This window comes from Nicotiana tabacum, chromosome 17 (assembly GCF_000715075.1).
Source record: "Nicotiana tabacum cultivar K326 chromosome 17, ASM71507v2, whole genome shotgun sequence".
NCBI classification, from domain to species: Eukaryota; Viridiplantae; Streptophyta; class Magnoliopsida; order Solanales; family Solanaceae; genus Nicotiana; species Nicotiana tabacum.
Genome location: NC_134096.1, coordinates 72,972,592 through 72,988,682, shown reverse-complemented (window position 1 = coordinate 72,988,682; position 16,091 = coordinate 72,972,592). Strand labels below are relative to the sequence as shown.

The 16,091-nt window shown below is 40.4% G+C and overlaps 1 protein-coding gene across 1 annotated transcript; it reads left to right on the top strand.

Moving 5' to 3' along the window:
- Positions 1-1,584: 1,584 nt before the first annotated feature.
- On the top strand, positions 1,585-2,429 carry LOC142171927 (uncharacterized). Its single transcript, XM_075235650.1, has 3 exons — positions 1,585-1,715; positions 1,845-2,286; positions 2,391-2,429. Exons 1-3 carry the CDS (start codon positions 1,585-1,587, stop codon positions 2,427-2,429), a joined length of 612 nt encoding a protein of 203 aa, XP_075091751.1.
- The last annotated feature ends 13,662 nt before the right edge of the window (positions 2,430-16,091 follow it).

Genomic DNA, 16,091 nt, shown 5'->3' with positions numbered 1-16,091 from the left:
AAATCTCATAAATGTGATGGCCTCAGACATTGTAAAGCATTCTATGCTCACCGAGTATTTCAGAATATGCTCAATAGACGATGAGGCACGAAATTATCTTTACAGAGAATTTTCAGAGCATTATATTTGGAATCCGCAGCCCAAAATTTGGACAAAAAGAAAAACACGATATGTGACTGGTCGGATTACTATTGGTAAGACAGTTATTACTTAAATTCAAATTATTATTCACTTCTTAAATCATGCTTATTAACATTTACAAATCAATAATATAGCTAATTCCCGAGAAGGTGAAAGATATTACGAGAGATTATTACTGAATCACGTTAGAGGACCATTTTCATTTGAAGATTTGCTAACTGTTAATGGAAAAAATGTGAAACTTTCAAAGAAGCTGCCAAACAAAGAGGATTATTAGAATCAGATAATAGCATTTGTGAATGTTTACGTGAGGCTGTCTTCTTCAAAATGCCATCAGCTCTTCGAAGTTTGTTTGCAACAATTTTAGCTCATTGTAATCCAACAGATATTAGAAATCTATGGAAAACATATTACGATGATATGTCAGCAGACTTTCAAAAATGCATGAAAATTCACCTGCTACTCAACTCCAACATACACTAAAAAGTGTTAATTATTATTTGGAGAGTATGGGTAAAAGTGTTGAAAATATATGATTTATCAAAAATCAACCAACAGTCTTGCCAAAAAATTACATCAGAATGTAGAGAAATAATTGAAGAAATGTCTATGAAGGTACCTGTAGTAGATTATGAGGCACAATCAAAGTTGAATCATGAATAAGCACAAGCTTTCAAGACCATATTACATAGTGTAGACTCTGGAACAACGGGATTATTTTTTGTAGATGGACCTGGGGGAATTGGAAAAACATTCTTATATCATGCATTACTAGCAAATGTTAGATCAAAAGGTATGATAGCTTTGGCAACTGCAACTAGTGGTGTAGCAGCCGCAATATTACCAGGAGGTCATACAACTCACTCTAGATTTGACATACCTCTTCAAACAAATAATACAACTATGACAAAAATGTCAAAACAAAGCGGTGCTGCTAAGTTAATAAGACAGGCAAAATTAATAATATGGGATGAAGTACCATGGCAAAGCGTCAAACAATTGAAACAGTTGACAGTAGTTTTCACGAATGTCAATGTACCTTTTGGTGGAAAATTAATGGTCTTTGGAGGCGATTTTCGACAAGTATTGCCAGTTGTTCCAAAATCTACAAGAGCAGAGACGGTTAATGCAAGTTTAGTGAAATCATATTTATGGCCTTTAATGAAAAAGATACAATTCACAACAAATATGACAACAAGAGCAGATCCAAATTTCAGTAATTTCTTACTTCGAGTTGGTAATGGGGATGTGCAAACAGTAAAGGATAACTTATTACGCCTTCCAGAATAAATAGTTGTCAAACACAATAGTGATGAAAGAGCAGAGGAATTCTTGATAAGAGAAATATTTCCATCACTACATCAAAATTCCAGTTCTGCACAGTTTATAATAGAAAGAGCTATCTTAGCAAGTAGAAATGAATTTGTAGATCAACTAAATAAAATGTTGATAGCCAAGTTTCCTGGTGAAAGCAAGATATTTATTAGTTTTGACTCTGCAGAAGATGATACCAACAACTACTATCAAGAAGAATACCTCAACACTTTAACACCAAATAGTCTTCCTCCACATAGGTACATCGGCAAACCTATTATGTCACTAAAGTTTCTCTTAAACTCTTTCTTTCACTCTATGTGTGTGTGTATACTTTTTAATTTATAAAATACCAATAAAATTAAACATATCTATATTTCCTTTAATAGGTTAGTTTTGAAAGAAAATGCGCCCATCATGCTACTTAGAAATTTGGACCCTTCAAATGGCTTATGCAACGGTACAAGGATGATCTGTAGAGGATTTGACAACAATGTCATACATGCCGAAATTACAACGGGTCAATCTGCTAAGAAACATGTTTTTATTCCAAGAATCCAACTTAGTCCACCTGAAAATGAAGGATATCCTTTTAAATTCATGCGGAAACAATTCCATGTACGCTTATGTTTTGCAATGACAATAAATAAAGTACAAGGTCAAACAATACCCAATATTGGATTGTATCTACCACAACATGTTTTCTCACATGGACAACTATACGTTGCACTTTCAAGAGGGATATCAATGTCGACAACTAAAGTGTTGGTTATGACAGAACAACCAAAATGGATGGAAGGAACATACACAAGGAATATCGTCTACAAGGAAGTATTAGGTGACATACACTTAATTATAAGTTATTAACCTCAAATTTATAAATAAGTATTCAAATCATATGTATGTAATTACACTTTGATTGTTCATCTTTGTAGGTTCGGACGAATAATTCAATTGACGACGATCCTCAATGATCATTCACAAAATATTATACTATATTCTTTCATGTATACTTATACTTGCTTAAAACTATATTTTGATAATTTTAATGTTAGTTTACAATAACGTGTATTAATGAACTCGATACACACGTGCAACGCACGTACCGAGAAACTAGTAGTATATAAAAGACATGAAAGAAACATGGAGTAAAGAACTCAACCTATAATTTTGAATAGCTCTGTGAATCATGAAAATTTATAATGTCATGCATGTGCGTATAAATGTCATACCATGCATAGGTATATGTGTACATAACATCATCAAGCCTCTGAGGGCATCCCATCATATCATCTTAGCCACTGTGAGCAAAATCATCAACATATACCAGTTGATCAGGTGGTGGTACGTATATAATGCAATAACCTTTTTTCATATCCCATATACATATAATATACGCGTATATAACGTCATCTGGTCATGGGTCAATGTACATGTATAAATGAATGCAATGCATAATGAAGTAAGTCAAAAAAATCTATTGGAATGTCATAAGATCAATATGCCTTCGGATAAACTTTAGCAACCTATGTATTTTTTTGAGACTCATGAATAGAAGATATAATAATAGGACACATGGGGAATCAAGAACATAGGCACCCCTAATACTTCTATGAATACAGTCATTTATGAAAGTTCAGCATTTGCACGTTTCGTTTGTTTCATATGGATTATGCCAAAAGGAAAGAATGGATAGCCTTAATATAACTTAACTCTATTGAGTCTGTAATACCTTCCAAGCAATTCTTCAAACAACTCAACTCAATCTACTATAGCATACGGAGATTCAAAATTAGTGTTGAGTAAAGGCTAAGTCTGCAACTTAAACTAGTAGCTCGTTTATGTAAATTTGGGCAGCATCTCCCCCGTAACAAGAGCCCCCTCCTATACCATATACCAATAACATTAACCAGAGCAATCCAGTAATACATAATTATCAATAACACGAATAATACTATTGTCAACCACACGAATAATTCTCTTAATCCATAAGAGAAGGTAACCAATCCTACAATGAAACATGCGACATTTTCCCAGTTCTTATCATTCCCTCAAACCTACCATGGTCAAGGTAATACAACAACACAACTAGCAACTCCCACAGCAAGTTTTATAGCCCAAAATATGATATAACGAGTGGCAAGCTCGGCTACGATTATCAAACATACTTCTTAAATATTTTCTTTTCTTCAAATCACATATCAATGATGACAACAACTATATATCCAAGTTACTCCAATAATTTCCAGCCACGAAAAAAACCTTAGAAAATTACCTAATAAATGATACAACAATAGCAACGTCAAAATACGAGTTTCTGTTATTAATCCCATAATAATTCTCATCCTACAATATAGCAATGACTTGGAAGAATTTAAATATACCAACGAGAGGAAAAGTCTTACCATGTTTTCCAAGAAATACTCTTATTCCTCCTTACTTCACATAGAAGAAAGCCCGGATTAACAACCGCGCCAAAACAGCACAACGAGATCGAGGTGGTGCGCAAAACCTGTATACTGTCTTTGAGAAAGATCATACTCTTCTTCTAACTTACTTTGCTTTGAAACTGATTTGCAATTATCCGGAGGAAACTGATGTAGGCATAATCTCTATGTCATTATTCGCATTTTTCTTCCATGCAAGGACATATCTTTACCTCCACACGTTGTAGCTCATATTTCTCAAGGGGACTTTTTTCTAAACTATGTTGAGAAGAGGCAAAATATTTATTTCCTCCACACTTGCTAAAGCGTTGCCGATGATATACATAAATATTCAAGACATAAGTTTATCTATCAAAAAGTAAATATAATAGTTGTAGTTAGTGGACAGTGGGGTCCACCCCCATTTGCCATCACTTTTGAATTTGATCCTAATCTTATATAACTTTTCTCTGCTGAAGTTCATCCGTCACTTTAGAGGTGTAAGTATCTTATTTTGTGAATTCAAGAAGTCTTTTGTATTAGTGGGTGTGGGCCCCATACTTTGATGACTTTGGCCACAAGTCCTCTAATGTGCCACCAAATTACATGACTTAAGAGTCATTAATTTGGCCAAAACTTGCTGCCACGTTAGGAGCCTATCAAGTTTATCCAAAATAATTTACCCTTTTTCTTAATCAACTTATTAATCCCCCACTAATCCAATAATTAATCAATTACCTACATAATTAAAAATTATCTTAAATTACTTAAAATACTAATCACTTTTAACATACCTTATACACCTCACTATCATGGTCATATGGTACCTTGTATGGCACAAGTCCATAAATACGGAGTATTATAGCTTGGACCGTATTTTATCCCCAAATTGTCAAACTTCGACGAAAACTCACTTTCTTCAATTCGCTTACTCTCTCACCTTCACTAATTTACTTATCACTTGTTTGAAGTAGCATAATACTTATAATCTCCAAATAATCTTTCCCTTGAACCGAGGTCAATTATCTTACGACAATTTCTACGTACAATACTATAGGGTGTAACATCGACGTAATACTGTGGGTGTAACATCATTCCCCCCTTTGGAATATTCGTCCTCGAATGTTGACTGTTGTGCTTATCGGTCTCATAACCGGATATCTCTTACGAATAGTTTTAACATTGTCTTTGCCGTCTAGGCAATTATTCTGTGAATAAATCCAAAGATAGGGCATTCCCCCATTTACGCCTCTTTCTCATACCATGACTTTAGAGGGATCTCCAATACACCTACGGAGAATAGACACATGAAATACTGGATTTACATACTCCAATTTGGAAGGCAAGTCTAACTCATATACTACTTGGCCTACTCTGGGTATTATAAGGTCCAATGTACCGATGGCTAAGCTTTCCTTTCTTACCTAATCTCATAACGCCCTTCATCGGTGATACCTTTAGGAATACTCAGTCATCTACCTGAAACTCCAAGCCTCGTTGTCGATTATCTGCATAAGACTTCTAATGACTTTGAGCTGCTAATAGCCTTTCCCGTATTAGTTTAATCTTCTCACTGCATGTTGTACCAACTCTGGTCCTACTAACTTAGTTTTCCCAACCTCGAACCATCCGATAGGTGACCTACACTTTCGTCTGTAAAGAGCTTCGTATGAAGCCATCTGAATGCTGGAATGATAACTATTATTATATGCAAACTCAATAAGTAGAAGATGATCATCCCAGCTACGCCTGAAGTGCATCACACGAGCCCGTAGCATATCCTCCAGTGTCTGAATAATACGTTCAGCCTGACCGTCTGTCTGGGGATGAAATGTTGTACTAAGACTTACCTGAGTCCCCAATCCTTTTGTAAGGACCTCCAGAAATTAGCTATAAACTGAGCACATCTATCTGAGATAATAGATATATGGACACCATGAAGTCGTACTATCTCCCTAATGTAAAGTCTTGCATAATCCTCTACTGAATAAGTAGTCCTGACAGACAGAAAATTGGCTGCTTTTGTAAGTCTATGGACAATAACCCATATAGAATCGAACTTACGTTGGGTACGAGGTAAGCCTATGATGAAATCCATATTAATTACTTCCCATTTCCAAGTCGGAATCTCTATAGCTTGTAATAATCTACCGGGTTTTCGATGCTCAATGTTAACCTACTGACAATTAGGGCACTGAGCAATAAACTCTGTTATATCCTTCTTCATTCCGTCCCACCAGTATAATCCCCTGATATCATGATACATCTTCGTCACTCCTGCATGAATAGAATAATGAGAATAGTGAGCTTCTCCCATAACCTGCTGACGCAACCCTGCCACATTAGAACACATAATCGACCTCGATATCTAAGGACTCCATATCCTGTAATCTCAAATGGTGTATTCTACTTTTGAGGTGGATGTATCTCTGTAATGAGCTAGCACAGGATCCTCATACTGGCATTCCTTCACTTCAGTTACTAAAGAGGATGTTGCCGTGTCCTGAATAGTAACTCTAGTATAACCTGAGTTCAGTAATCGAACTCCAAGACTAGCTAGTTGATGAATCTCATGGGCTATCCCACACTTCTTTGGCTGTAAATATGACATGCTACCCATAGATCTACGGTTGAGGGTGTCGGCTACTACATTTGCCTTTCCTGGATAGTATAAAATAACAACATCATAGTCTTTTAGTAGCTCCAACCATCACCTTTGGCGTAAATTCAATTCCTTTTGATTGAAGATATATTGAAGGCTCCTATGATCAGTATATTTATCAACATAAATGTCATACAAATAGTGCCTCCACATCTCTAGTGCATGAATCACCGCGACTAACTCTAAGTCGTGGGTCAGATAATTCTTCTTGTGCTTTCTTAGTTGTCTTTAAACATAAGCGATTACTTTTTATGGTCGTTCTGCCACTTATTACATAAATACATGGCTTATCTCATTGCCTACAAATACTGGAATTTCCTGTAACTCATATGATCTCAAATATCATCTTTTGATTTTTTTTCTTCCCGTTCATTAGCCACGATAGGTGCCACTTTCTTATGGAGTACATACAATGTTGTTGTGAGACTGTTGTTACAAGACCATTTCTTCCTTATGTCACTATGATTAAGTTGAAGCCTTCTTCCTTATTCTCTCATCTAGTCTTTCATTGTAGTACTTAAGAGAGACCCTTTGACTCCTGTAAAGCTGCAGGATTATTATATCGTATACCCGAAAGATTTTTTTTTTTTGACGTTCTTACTCGCCTATAATTATCCTTAATTACTTACCTCCACGCCCTTGTGCTCGTAAGGTTGATTCTGAACTGAAAATTTTTATTGTACAACCCCAACTCTTATCTGAATATTTCTCAAGGATTACGATGTCATTATATTTGCGAGACTGAATTCCCTATGTTGGGTTTCACTATGTTTATCTTGCACAACCTACTGATTTGTCTATATCCTCTTGTTTAGCCATGGCTAGGCTTTTCCTGAATCAACTACTAACTACACGTTAGTCCATTCTCATATCTATATTCTACGTAATCTCTTTTGGGTTATATCATTTGTCTTAACTTATCCCGCACACAGGCTCCTTATGTATCCAATGTTCATTTGCACTTATTTATCAATAACATCTAGTGATGAAACCCTTACTACCTCTCCCCGTCGTCATGCTTACATAATGTTCTAGAATCGTATCATATCCGTAGGATTTGAATAAATGCAATCTCATTCCTTTCGCATTTCTACCACATTCTTCCTTTACTATTCCATAGTTACCTTAACCACATAACTCCGACTTAATACCATATCACACCATCTTCCCCCCTTTAAGGGAGTACTAACAATTATTGCTATGAAGATTTACCTATAAATGTTTCACCTCTTCATATTTGGCGTCTTTTCACATCTTCACGGACTCTTACTTGCCTTGCGGTAACCCTTCTGTACCAGGGATAATTTAATTTCTTACACACAAAGGTGACTCCTAGTGTAACTGGCACACTTAGTCTCTTAAGCTTAACACTGCTCACAGTGCATGTTTTAGGGAAACATCTTTCTCAGTGACCTTTAAAAGTTATTCTTCTGTTGTCCATTCAATTATCGCCCGTAACGCAATCTCTGAAATTCTCACGATGTCAACTATTATCATATCCTTCGGTCCCGAATTCATGTTCAGTTTATCTAATTCACTAGCCCATACTAATTTCTATTACTCTGGGGGTCTAACTTTTCCTTCTAGTAATCACGTATGAGTCACCAACTCATTTCTCAAAATGGGGACATGACTTTATAGCTTATACTCTTTTATTGTCTCAAGGCATATAACTACTTGTCTTTTCCTTCAAATGACTATAGAATATGTAGTCCTGTCATATTTTGATTTACCGTTATTATCCATTTATCACATCTTAATCATAATGCTTCATTTACTTTCTTCTTATTATTATGCTAATATTTTTGTATATAACCTTATTATGAAATCTTCTTCAAAATATTCTTTCACTTTTAGCCCCCTCGATTCAACTCACTGGCTCTTCGGGTCGCCTAACACTCTCTCTTTACTAGGGACGAGAGCCATACAAAGGTAAATATTTATCCCTTCTAGGATTCCAATGCCAATCTTCTGAAATTTCTGAACATTCTACTATTCATATCCGATTATACGATTCTAAAGTGCACCATCTGGGTGTCTCATGAGGAGAACCATTACCACGTTTGCAATATCCCTCAGAAATGTGAGCTAATGATAACAATCCATCCATAATTTTAGGTTACTCTAACCCCAGCTGGATGTTGATATCCCATCCTTCTCTTAAATTATATTTGTTAGCTCCCACAGGGCATAACTGAAATGGGTGTTTTCAAATGAATATATCTTTGTTATTGTTGAAAGTAACTCAGAATACTTATATTTCTCTAACTGAATTGTAAATACAGATAATCTTCACTAACTGGGTACCTCGTATCCTTCTTCACCTAGCTTCTTTTACTTGTTGAAACTTGTATCTACCTTCTGATTCTCTCGTTGGTTTTTACCATAAGGGTAAATAGATATTCATGGCTTAGGGCGCCTCGCACGTCGTAGTACACATATATCTACTGAATGCCTTAAATTTACTCATCATAAGTATGACGCAAAATCGAGTTACTCTGACTCAACTCTTCCACAGCCACATTCAATCTCTTACCAACTATCTTTCTGGATGTAGATGTCGTTGTATAACTGTAACGACCCGACCGGTCGTTTCGAGAGTTATATCCCCGTTTTCCCCATTTTTACTTATTCTTGTGTTATTCAACTATATTATGTTATATCGGGTTAGTTGATTCGGGTTCGGAAGGAACTCAGAGTGAAATGAGACACTTAGTCTCATAATTGAAAATTTTAAGTTAGAAAAATGGACCGGATATGGACCTATGTGTAAACGACCTCGGATTTCAATTTTTATGATTCCAATAGCTCCGTATAGTGATTTAGGGCTTAGGAACATGTCCGGAATATTATTTGGAAGTCCGTAGAGGAATTAGGCTTGAAATGCCAAAAGTTTTATTTTTGAGAAGTATGACCGGGGGTTGACTTTTTGATATCGGGGTCGGAATGGAATTCCGGAAGTTGGAGTAGGTTCGTAGTGTCATTTTTTTTATGTATGTGCAAATTCTGAGGTCATTCGGACGTGGTTTGGTTGGTTTTGGCATCGTTTGCCGAATTTGGAAATTTAGTAAGTTCTTAGGCTTGAATCCGAGGGTAATTTGGTGTTTGGATGGTGTTTTGAGTGATACGAAGGTTCGACTAAGTTTGTATGTTGATATATGACTTGTTGGTATTTTTGGTTGAGGTCCCAAGGTGATTCCGGGTGGTTAACGGATTTGTTGAAGTTGGAAATTTCAGCTGGAGCTGCTGCTTCTGCTATTTCCGCACCTGCGGAAGAAAGGGTCGCAGGTACGAGGCCGTTGGTGCGTGCAGGGAGTGCGCAGGTGCGAGCCACGCTAGGCCAAGGCTGGGAACGCAGGTGCGAAGAATTGGCCGCATCTACGAGCCCGCAGGTGCGAATCCTTGAGCGCCGATGCGGAGAGGAGGAGTTTGGATTGGTTTCGCATATGCGCACCTGGGACCGTAGATGCGAGTCCGCAGATGCGCACCTGTGATCGCAGATGCGAGCCCGCAGGTGCGAGGAAGGGGTCCGCAGGTGAGGAAGCTGGGTGATTAAGTGAGTTGCGCAGGTGCGGCTTCTTGGACCGCATGTGCGGTCGCGCGGGTGCGAGAAAATGGCCGCAGGTGCGAAAAACCTAGGCAGAAACCATAAATAGAACCCTTCGCGAATTTAGTTCATTTCCACCATTTCTATTCGATTTTTGGAGCTTTTGGGAGAGATTTGAAGAGGGAATCAAGGGGGTTTCGTTGAGGTAAGTTACTTGAGCCCTAATACTTGTATATATAGTGATTTTTCATTGTTTAATCATGGTAATTAGTGAAAATGAGGGGTTAGGACTTGAAAATTTTGGAAAAGTAATTTAAGGATTTGAAGGACCAAACAATGTCGGATTTTGATGAATTTGGTATGGTTAGACTCGTGAGTGAATGAGCTTTCCAGTTTTGTAAATTTTGTCGGATTTCTAGACGTGGACCCCACAGGCGATTTTTGAGCCAATTTCGGGTTTTGGTCTAATTTTGAAGCTTTTCTTGTGGAATTCATTCCATTAGCGTATATTGATGGTATTATACTGATTGTGAATAGATTTGGAGCTTTTGGAGGCCGAGTCCAGAGGCAAGAGCATTGTGGGGTAGAGATTTGACCGGTTTGAGGTAAGTAACGATTGTAAATCTAGTCCTGAGTGTATGAAACCCCTGATTTCGTATCATTCTACTATTTTGAAGTGACGCACACGCTAGGTGACGGGCGTGTGGGCGTGCACTGTTAGGGATTTGTGACTTGGTCCGTTCTGTAGCAACTGTAAAGTTGCATACTTTGTTGAAACCATTTGAAACTTATATGTTTTAGAAAGAATTTCTGTAAATTGGGCTGAATGCCGTGTTTGGGCCTTGCGCCAATGCTGTTTGGACCTTTAGGGGTTGTTTCTTACCACCCTCTCATTGTTTTCGATTGAAAATCTATACTCAGTCATGTTTATACTTGTTTACCGCATAACTCAGTTTTATGACTCTATTTTGATGCATATAAATGTTTTAGGCCGAATGCCCTATTTTACTGAAATGCCCGATTGGCTTGATTTGTGAGGATGAGTGTGGATCTGGGTTGTCCGCCTGCAGCATACTTTATGACTGAGTGAGGCCGAGGGCCTGATTTGTGAGGATGAGTGTGGATTGGGACTGCCCGCCTGCAGCATACTTTATTATTATTGCACGTGAGTTGTCCGTGCAGATTATAGTGCTTGGGCTGAAGGAGCCCCTTCGGAGTCTGTACACACCGCCAGTGAGCGCAGGTACCTACTGAGTGCGAGTGCCGAGTGCTGAGTGACTGGGAGGCATGAGTGATTGTAAAGTATTTCCGAGTGGCAAGAGTGATTGTGAGGTATGCCCGAGTGGCAAGAGTGATTGTGAGGTATGCCCGAGTGGCACGAGTGACTGTGAGGTTTGCCCGAGGGGCTGTATATGAGTGATGTTTTGCCCGAGGGGCTGTTTATGATTTCATCATTTTTGCTCACCTTTGCATTGAGCCTTTGTTTGAAAAACTGTTGGAAAAATGTCTTTAAAATGATTTTTACTGGAACTGGGTTTAAACGAGATGTTTGATTCAAATCCTGATTTTTAAGAGCATGTGGTATTGTACTGAGATTTCCTGATATGAACATTATATGCTTTATTGCTTGTCACTACTGCTCAGTCTTTATTTATTGTTGTTACTTACTGAGTTGGCGAACTCACATTACTCCCTGCACCTTGTGTGCAGATCCAAGTGTAGCTGGACACGGTAGCGGTTATTGAGTGTTCTGGTTGCAGATTTCCTTGGAGATAGCAATGTAGCTGTTTGGCGATCGCAGCCCCTGCTCTTCTCCTTCTTATCTTCCTCTAGTTGTATTTAGCTATTTTTCGGGCTGCGTTAGCCTTGATATTGTTAGACAGATTATAGTATATGCTCATGACTAGTGACACCCCGATGTCGGGCTTTTCTTTTTCGCACTTCTCTTTTTCTTTGATTTGAACTCTTTAAATGGAGGTTTTATGTTAAATAACCTTGGAATTATCTTTAAAAAATGAAAATATTGGTTTGTTTTGGAAATGAGTCGGCTTGCCTAGTTCCACGATAGGCGCCATCATGACAGGGGTTAGTTTTGGGTCGTGACAGATTGGTATCAGAGCCTAGGTTACATAGGTCTCACAAGTCATGAGCGGGTTTAGTAGAGTCTTGCGGATCGGTACGGAGACGTCTGTACCTATCTTCGAGAGGCTGCAGAATCTTTAGGAAACTTCACATTCTTGGATTCTTGTCATGCGAATTTGTTGATTCTAGTAATTAAACATCTGTTGTTTCATTCTCTCACAGATGGTGAGGACTCGTACTACCGGTCAGGAGGGCCAGCCACCAGTACCACCAGCTAGGGCCGTGAGAGCCCGAGGCCACGGCAGAGGCCGTGGTAGGGGTAGAGGTGCTGCCCGTACAATAGTTGGGGCAGTACCTACAGATCCACCAGTTGTCCTAGATCAGGACCAAGCACCAGTTGTTGAGGTGCAGCGTGTACTGGCCTTGCTCAGGCGGTGTCTATTTCGATGGCCGCAGTCACTTCTCAGGCCAGGGGAGGCACTCAGACTCCTGTCGCTCGCACACCCGAGCAGGTTATTCATGGACTTCAGACACCGGAGGCACCACCAGCCCAGTCGGTTGTTGTTGCTCAAGATTATGTGGTTCCTGCTATGACTGAGGATGATCAACGTAGGTTGGAGAGGTTTGGGAGACTCTAGCTACCACCTTTCAGTGGCACAGAGAGAGAGGATGCTCAGGACTTTTTGGACAGGTGTTAGAGGATACTCCGTACTGCTGGTATTTTGGAGACTTGTGGGGTCTCATTCACTACCTTTCAGTTTTCTGGGGCTGCACTCAGATGGTGGGAGACTTACGAGAGGCGTAGGCCTGTTGGCGCAGCACCCCTCACTTGGCAGCAGTTCTCCGTGGTCTTTTTGGAGAATTTCGTGCCTCGATCCCGCAGGGAGGAGCTACGTGGATAGTTTGAGCGGCTCCACCGGGGTGATATGTCTGTGACGTAGTATGAGATACGATTCTTTGAGTTGGCCCGTCATGCTATCTGGTTGGTTCCCACGGACAGAGAGAGGATCATCAGGTTTATTGATGGTCTCACTTATCAGCTACAGTTGCTCATGACCAGAGAGAGTGTTTCAGGTGCTACTTTTGATGAGGTAGTCGACATTGCTCGACAGATTGAGATGGTTCGCAGTCAGGAGAGGGTTGAACGGGAGGCAAAGAGGCCTCGTGGTCAGGGTGGATTCAGCGGTGCTCCTTTTGGGGGTCAGTTCCAGCACGGTAGAGGTCGTCATTTCAGACAGGCTCAGTCAACTCTGCCATTTCATCGGGGTGCATCATCTGGCCATGGTTCTCACAGTTATCATCAGGGCCACTCATCACTTAGTGCCCTTCCAGTGCAGAGTTCGTCCCGTGCTCCACCTGTTCAGGGCGCTTCCGTGCCAGGTTCTTCTACCAGTCATCCCGGTGCTAGAGGTTCCCTTCAGTTTCCGCCACCAGCACCAGGGAGTTATTTTGAGTGTGGGGAGCTTGGGCATATGTGGAGGCATTGTCCTCGTCATCATGGAAGTCTATCTCAGCAGAGGAGTCAACCTCCGACTACAGCACCAGCTACCTCACCACCCGCCTAGTCAGCTCGGGGTGGAGGTCAGTCAGCTAGGGGTCGCCCTAGAGGGGGAGGCAGATCAAGGGGTGGTCATACCCGTTTCTATGCTCTCCCTGCCAGACCAGATGCTATTGCTTCAAATGTTGTGATTACATGTATTGTCTCAGTTTGCCACAGAGATGCCTCAATATTATTTGACCCTGGTTCCACGTATTCATATGTTTCCTCGTATTTCACCCATTTTCTGGATATTCCCCGTGAGTCCTTAGTTTCATATGTATATGTATCTACTCTTGTGGGCAATACTATTATTGTGGACCTCGTATATCGGTCATGTGTGGTGACTATTGGGGGTCTGGAGACCCGAGTAAATCTATTGTTGCTCAGTATGGTTGACTTTGATGTGATATTGGGTATGGATTGGTTATCTCCATGGCATGCTATTCTAGATTGTCATGCTAAGAAGGTGACGTTGGCTATGCCAAGAATTTCGAGGGTTGAGTGGAGTGGTTCTGTAGATTATGTACCAAGTAGGGTGATTTCATATTTGAAGGCTTGGCGCATGGTTGAGAAGGGTTGCCTATCTTATTTGGCTTTTGTGAGGGATATTAGTGTAGAGACTCCTGTCATCTATTCTGTTCCGGTGGTACATGATTTTTCGGATGTGTTTCCTGTAGACCTACCGGGCATGCCGCCTGACAGAGATATTGACTTTAGTATTGATTTGGTGCCAGGCACTCAGTCCATTTCTATTCCACCGTATCGTATGGCACCGGCGAAGTTGAAGGAATTGAAAGAACAGCTTCAGGAACTCCTTGATAAGGGGTTTATTCGGCCTAGTGTGTCACCTTGGGGTACACCGGTTCTATTCGTGAAAAAGAATGATGGTTCCATGAGAATGTGTATTGATTACAGGCAGTTGAACAAGGTCACAGTCAAGAATAAGTATCATTTGCCTCGTATTGATGATTTATTCGACCAGCTTCAGGGAGTGAGGTATTCTCCAAGATTGATTTGAGGTCCGGTTATCACCAGCTGAATATTCGGGATTCAGATATTCTCAAGACAGCTTTCAGAACCCGATATAGCCATTATGAGTTCTTGATGATGTCTTTTGTGCTGACCAATGCCCTAGAAGCGTTCATGCATCTGATAAACAGTATATTCCAGCCCTATTTGGACTCATTCGTCGTTGTATTCATTGACGACATGCTGATGTACTCTCGTAGCCAGGAAAAGCACGCTCAGCATTTGAGGGTTGTATTGCAGAGATTTAGGGAGGAGAAACTTTATGCAAAGTTCTCTAAATGTGAGTTTTGGCTCAGTTCAGTAGCATTCTTGGGGCACGTGGTGTCCAGTGAGGGTATTCAGGTGGATCTAAAGAAGATAGAGGCGGTGCAGAGTTGGCCCAGACCATCCTTATCCACGGAGATTAGGAGCTTTCTTGGTTTGGCAGGTTACTACCGTCGCTTTGTGGAGGGATTTTCATCTATTGCATCGCCCTTGACCAAATTGACCCAAAAGGGTGCTCCATTCAGGTGGTCGGATGAATGTGAGGAGAGCTTTCAGAAGCTCAAGATTGCTTTGATCACAGCTCCAATGTTAGTTCTGCCATCAGCTTCAGGTTCTTACACCGTGTATTGCGATGCCTCGAGGATAGGCATTGGTTGTGTTTTGATGCAGGAGGGTAGGGTGATTGCCTATGCCTCGCGCCAGTTGAAGACCCATGAGAAGAACTATCATATCCATGATCTTGAGTTAGCAGCCATTATTCACACCTTGAAGATTTGGCGTCATTATTTGTATGGGGTTCATTGTGAGATCTATACTGATCACCGGAGTCTGCAGTATCTGTTAAAGCAGAAGGATCTTAATTTGCGTCAGTGGAGATGGTTGGAGCTTCTTAAGGACTATGATATCACTATTTTGTACCATCCGGGGAATGCCAATATGGTGGCCGATGCTTTGAATCGCCGGGCAGAGAGTTTGGGGAGTTTAGCATATCTTCTAGCAGCAGAGAGACCTTTGGCATTAGATGTTCAGGCCTTGGCAGGCCAGCTTGTCAGATTGGATATTTCGGAGCCTAGTCGGGTATTGGCTTGTGTGGTCTCCAGGTCTTCTCTTTATGACCGTATCAGGGAGCGTCAGTATGATGACCCTCACTTGCTCATTCTTCAGGACAGGGTTCGGAGAGGTGATGCTAGGGATGTGACTATTGGTGATGACGGGGTGCTAAGAATGCAGGGCTAGATATGTGTGCCAAATATAGATAGGCTTCGAGAGCTGATTCTTGAGGAGGCCCACAACTCGCGGTATTTCATCCATTCGGGTGCCGCGAAGATGTACCAGGATTTGAGGTAGCACTATTGGTGGAGGCGG